At 41.2% G+C, this 5,407-nt stretch overlaps 1 protein-coding gene across 1 annotated transcript in view; it reads left to right on the top strand.

The window, feature by feature from the left end:
* Window positions 1-5,407, top strand: part of ascc3 (activating signal cointegrator 1 complex subunit 3) — a 141,758-nt gene that overhangs the window by 95,420 nt on the left and 40,931 nt on the right. The window contains exons 16-18 of the mRNA XM_035672105.1: window positions 69-245; window positions 2,965-3,190; window positions 4,259-4,413. Coding sequence (XP_035527998.1) covers window positions 69-245; window positions 2,965-3,190; window positions 4,259-4,413 — 558 coding nt within the window. The remainder of the gene's footprint in view (window positions 1-68; window positions 246-2,964; window positions 3,191-4,258; window positions 4,414-5,407) is intronic.

A 5,407-nucleotide genomic window follows, 5' to 3' on the forward strand; every position in this document is an offset into this window, starting at 1 on the left:
ATATATATATATATATGAAAGTTATCCACTATAAACTCCATTATAATATGAAATATGCATGTTGGCAGGTCCGTGATGAGGAGCTGGAGGAGCTGGATCAGATGTTGTGTAACTACTGCGAGCTGCCGGCTGCGGGCGGGGTGGAGAACAGCTACGGCAAGATCAACATTCTGCTTCAGACGTACATCAGCCGGGGAGAGGTGGACAGCTTCTCCCTCATCTCAGACCTGTCGTATGTGGCACAGGTGGGGGAAAGGAACACACACATTCACACACACTACAAAATAAAGCAATATATCAATAGAGTAAACTCTCAAATGACAGAACTAGCAAGCTCTGGTAATAGACCCAGGGAACAGGGTGTAGATCTTTGTATTAATTACAGTTTTATTAAGTTTTTTAGAGATATACTTTGGCTGTTAAACATAACATTGTGTTTAGTGCTACAACTAATTATTATTGCTATTACTGATTAATATGGCAATTATTTGTTCAGTTAATCAAGTACACATTTGTTTTATAAAATAAAAAATAGTTGAGTCATAATAGCTTAAAGCCAATGTTGACATATTCCAGCAGCTGTTTGGTCTGACCAACAGACAGCCATAAAGTATTCAATTTACTCAGTGCCTGAATTGGACCAAAAAAGGTGCCATAACATACATAACACTAGAATATAATGTTTATCTATACTTCCTTCATTCTTCCCCTCACTGCTTACTTCATCCGTTTTTCCCAAATTTCCCACAGTAACTGACTCCATGTGGCTGAATACTTGGAATAGTTCATGCAGATGAACTATTCCTCTATCCCTCTTTGGGATAATAAGACTGATGTGTGTCTGCTGGCAACTATAGTGGAGCAATGAGGATTTAAAGTCAGGTCCAGAGTCCCGCTCTGTTACAACCACGCAGTGACACACATTCTCATTGAGGCTCAGTGAGTAGCTGTGCAGCTATAACAGTTGACAGAATTATTTCCAAATTCAAAATGCGTTTGGTAATTTAAGAAAAGTTGATTAAAGCTGCAGTAAGTAACATTTAGAAAGATATTTTTTGTCGTATTTGCTGAAAATTTCACTATATCCTGACAGTAGTACATGAGACAGATAATCTGTGAAAAGATCAGGTTCCTGGTTCCTCTAGTGCTCCCAGTGCCACTAGTCCTAAGTCCACTAGGCCTAAACAAAAACAACCAATCAGAGCAGAGAAAGAGGGAAGAGTTTCAACTCAACTATCTTTCTCGGCCTCCAAACCAAAGCATCTTTATATGTTTATCTGTTCCATATTATAGCTTTGTTGTGGGACATTTGATGGTGTAAAAATCAACTTGTCAGTGCTCTCTGGTGGACAACGTATGTAACAAAGACACTGTTTTACCCAGGGTTCAATTTAACGTTACAGTTTTTCCAATAGCAGTATCGGAAATTTCCTCCGATACTGAGTGTCCTACTCTGACTACTCTGAGTGTGACATAGAGATAAACCAGAGCCAGAGCATGCAACGCTGATAGTAATTATACGTGCTTAGAAGTATGTTTTACGTATTTTTTTTTCAACGCACATGTATCAGATTGGTACTCTAGTTAATGTTTTTTCACGTGTGGTCAGGCAAATTTACTTGGCCAAAGTAATTTTTTACTTGCCCCTTTACAATATTTTTTTTTATTAGTGGTTTTCAAACAACAGCACAGAGAGCACATACAGCACTTAGCTGGAAGTGACATGCTGTCGGTTATGCCACTCCAGCAATGCTTTTCAGAAACTTGACCCTGTTTTCTAACTGGCAGCAAACTTTGAAATGCATAGTTGGAGTTTCGCCCACATCCTCACTTGCCACCAGGATAACTGAAATGTTCACCTACATGTCAGCTCATAAACTTTGTCTTTACCTGCCTACATTTCGCCCGATTGGTATGTGTATGTGCTGTCTCAACAGAGAGTTGATCGGGTAAGTGACTCACCAGATTTAGTGGCATTTTACTTTCCCAGGGCAAGCAGGCAATCCTTACTGTTTTACCTCAAACAAGCTGTCATTTCTGTACCACCACCCCACTCTACCTAATGAGGAGCTGGAGGATGTCTGGATTAGCTGTAGAAGGAAAATGAATGAGAAAGTGCTAGGGAAGTTGGTTGTAGTTATTTTTGTATTGAAATTGGAAACGACAAAGTGGTATGTTTTTACTATGAAGAACATAGCTGGTACATTGAATATGAAGTGTACTAAAGGTAATAGTGAAGTTTTTAGTTGATTTTACAGTGTTGAAAACACAGTACTATTAATAGTTTTGCTGTTGAAATCAGAGAAAATGGTGGTAGTCCAAAGCAGCTGGAACTTGATACAAGTGTTTGACAGATGGGCACCAGTAGTGCTTGGTAGTACAGTGCTAGTAGTCACTGGCACTGCAGTGGGAGGCAGTATTGTAATATAGAGCAGCAGAGTGTGAACAAGGATTCACAGGATTCTTTTTTAGTGCGTCCGTCCAGCAGAGCTCTCAGTCTCACCCAGATATCAAACAGATATATAAATAATCTGGAGTGCATTCAGGCCTCACCAGACAATCCGATCACATTAACACCTGACCGAATCAATCACAGCCTGAGCAGACTTGAGCAGTCTATCAGCGAGCAACACTGCCACCTGACCTCTCCTCCAGATCTGACACGAGCAATCCGTCAGTGCACAGCTGTGGCCAACCTGGACTTCTGATCCCAGCCAGACCTCCTACTGATCACACATGATTAATCACCAGTATACAGCATGACGCACCATACAGCTGCTGCAAGCGACTTCTGCTGCACTACAAATGTGTTTCATTTCTTTATATTACAGCTTTAAAGTTAAGTGTTAAAACTGAAAAAGGGAAGTAATCTGTCTACAGATGCAGCAGTAATACGTGTTCTTCTGGGGTCCACATTTCAGGTTTTTCTTCTACCCCCCCTCCTGTTATTGTCACTTCTCACAGAATGCTGCTCGGATCATCAGGGCTTTGTTCGAGATCGCTCTGAGGAAGCGGTGGCCAGCCATGACCTACCGGCTGCTCACCCTCTGTAAGGTGATCGACAAGCGGCTGTGGGGCTTTGCCCACCCTCTCCGCCAGTTCCCCAACCTGAGCCATGTTGTCCTGAACCGCCTGGAGGAGAAGAAGCTCACTGTGGACAAACTGAAGGAAATGAGGAAAGATGAGATTGGTAAAAAGTACTGAATCTTAGTTTCATAGGTGTATATATATGCAGACTGTTTAAATGACTCTAAACCACACTGAAATACAGACAGAAAGCACCCAAATGTCAGATGTAAATATGCAATAAATTCTCAAATAGTGGGGGCTGGGGCCTTTGTTTACCACAACTGTAGGATGAACCAGGCCTTTATTTGAGGAAATGTTAGGGCAGGGCAGGAATTAGAACACAGCCAAACGGCCAGTGCCCAGGGGCGCACCACCTTGTGGCTGTAATGCCCCTTCTACAATTAACCACCCACGGCCAGTTTGGCATTGCTCTGTTTTGAAATGGCTGAAGAGTGCCTTTAAAATAAAGGTTGCGGATTTCCTCATCTCAAACTGATGCAGCACATAAATAAAGTCACATTTCCCAGTGTCGGTCATCACACTGGACATCTACAGTGATTTCTCCCACAAATATATTTGTAACCAGAGACGGTTCAAAAACCGTGTAGTTACTTTACTTTAGTCCGCCATAAAGTGTTGCAGAATAATGGTTAACTCCTCCAGCAGACTGTGAAAAGCTAACGCTAGTTGGTTAGAAGCTATGAGTCAGGCTAAAGACAATTCAAATAGCCTAAAGCTGGAAGTCACCCAAATAGATTTTGGAGCTGTAGAGCTGGAAGTCACTGGTCAAACAGAAGAGAAAGAGACAATAGAGAAAACTGATTTATTTCCTCAACGGTGAAAGAAAATCACAAGAGAAAATGCAATGACTATTAGCATTTAACTAGGCAACACACAGGTGCAGTTAGGCTGTGGGTGTAATAACCAGAGGTCCAGTAACTAAGTACAAGTGCCAACACCAACCCCACTGTGAAATACTTCACTACAAAGTTCTGCATTCTAAACCTTACTAGGTAAGGTAAAAAGTATTCTAGCAAAATGTACTTAAAGAAGCCATTGTGCAGTAAAATGCTGTTAAAAAGTGAAACTCAGAGTAGCAGAGTGGTAAGCAGGACACACAAAATGTATGTTGTGCTGAATTTAGCCGACACAGCTATTGAAAACTGGCTTTTATTTACATTGTTTCCAGGTCACATGCTTCACCACGTCAATGTCGGGTTAACAGTCAAACAGTGTGTCCACCAGATCCCTTCCATCACAATGGAGGCCAGCATCCAGCCAATCACACGCACCGTCCTCCGCGTTCGTCTCATCGTCACGCCCGACTTTCGCTGGAATGACCAGGTAAATGTGGATGACACAAACATGTGACATGTGACTGTACTGCTGCTGTTACCCGCTTCTCTTGATGCCTTCGCCTTATCTAACTCCCCCTGTGTGATGGGTACCAGTCTGATATAAATGTTAGATGTATACATACCTCCAATAATAGAATTTTTTTTATTATTATTATTATTATGTCATTAATTTTTTTAATCAAAGGTCCTTTCTCCTCCAGTGTATCGAGTGGTTGCAGATATCTCACAGACTTATATCTCAAAACCCGATGACCAGATTAAACCAAAGCTATCTGGGTACCTCGATACCACTAGTCTTTTGTGACATAAGTAACCGTTCCATGAGTAGTATTCATACCTTTTGTGTGAGAACAAAGCAAAAAGAACTAAGGTACCCATCACACATCGGGGTTAGATGAGGTGAAGAGATTTTGAATATAGTCAAGTAGGTACGGCCACAGTGGAGATCATTGGTTTTCCATGGCCTGATGGCATCCGAGGCGCTAAATAAAAACTCTACGAGCGCAGTGTAGTGACCCTGCATAAATAGGCCACAGTAATAGAATAAGCCTGAGTAACTAATTGTCTACTCCAAATAAAATACAGACAATAAATGTATACATCCAATGGTTCACAAGAACATAAAATATAGTTTAAAAAACAGCAACGTAATCTCTGCGATGTCATAGGTTTCTGAAGAGCTGTTATGAAGCTCAGTGTGGTTGGCCCTGGCCATTACTATCTTGGCAGTGTGTGACTCCGCCGGTTACTAGTAATCCAAACATCGGCAAAGACATGGAGCTGACATGGCACTAATGGATCATCTACCCACCTGTCACTCACAGTGGCCACACTTTTAATTATGCATAACTTTAAGCCTTGATATAATTAATGAGTGAGTTATATAAAATTCACCCCCCTGTACAGTTTTTTTTTTTTTTTCAGGAAATTAGCTATAGAGACTAAAAGTGTTCTTTGTACCAGGTTGTAAACATGTTTAT

Source organism: Morone saxatilis, unplaced genomic scaffold (assembly GCF_004916995.1).
Source record: "Morone saxatilis isolate NCDOM2014 unplaced genomic scaffold, NCSU_SB_2.0 Contig24, whole genome shotgun sequence".
In the NCBI taxonomy this organism is placed as follows: domain Eukaryota; kingdom Metazoa; phylum Chordata; class Actinopteri; family Moronidae; genus Morone; species Morone saxatilis.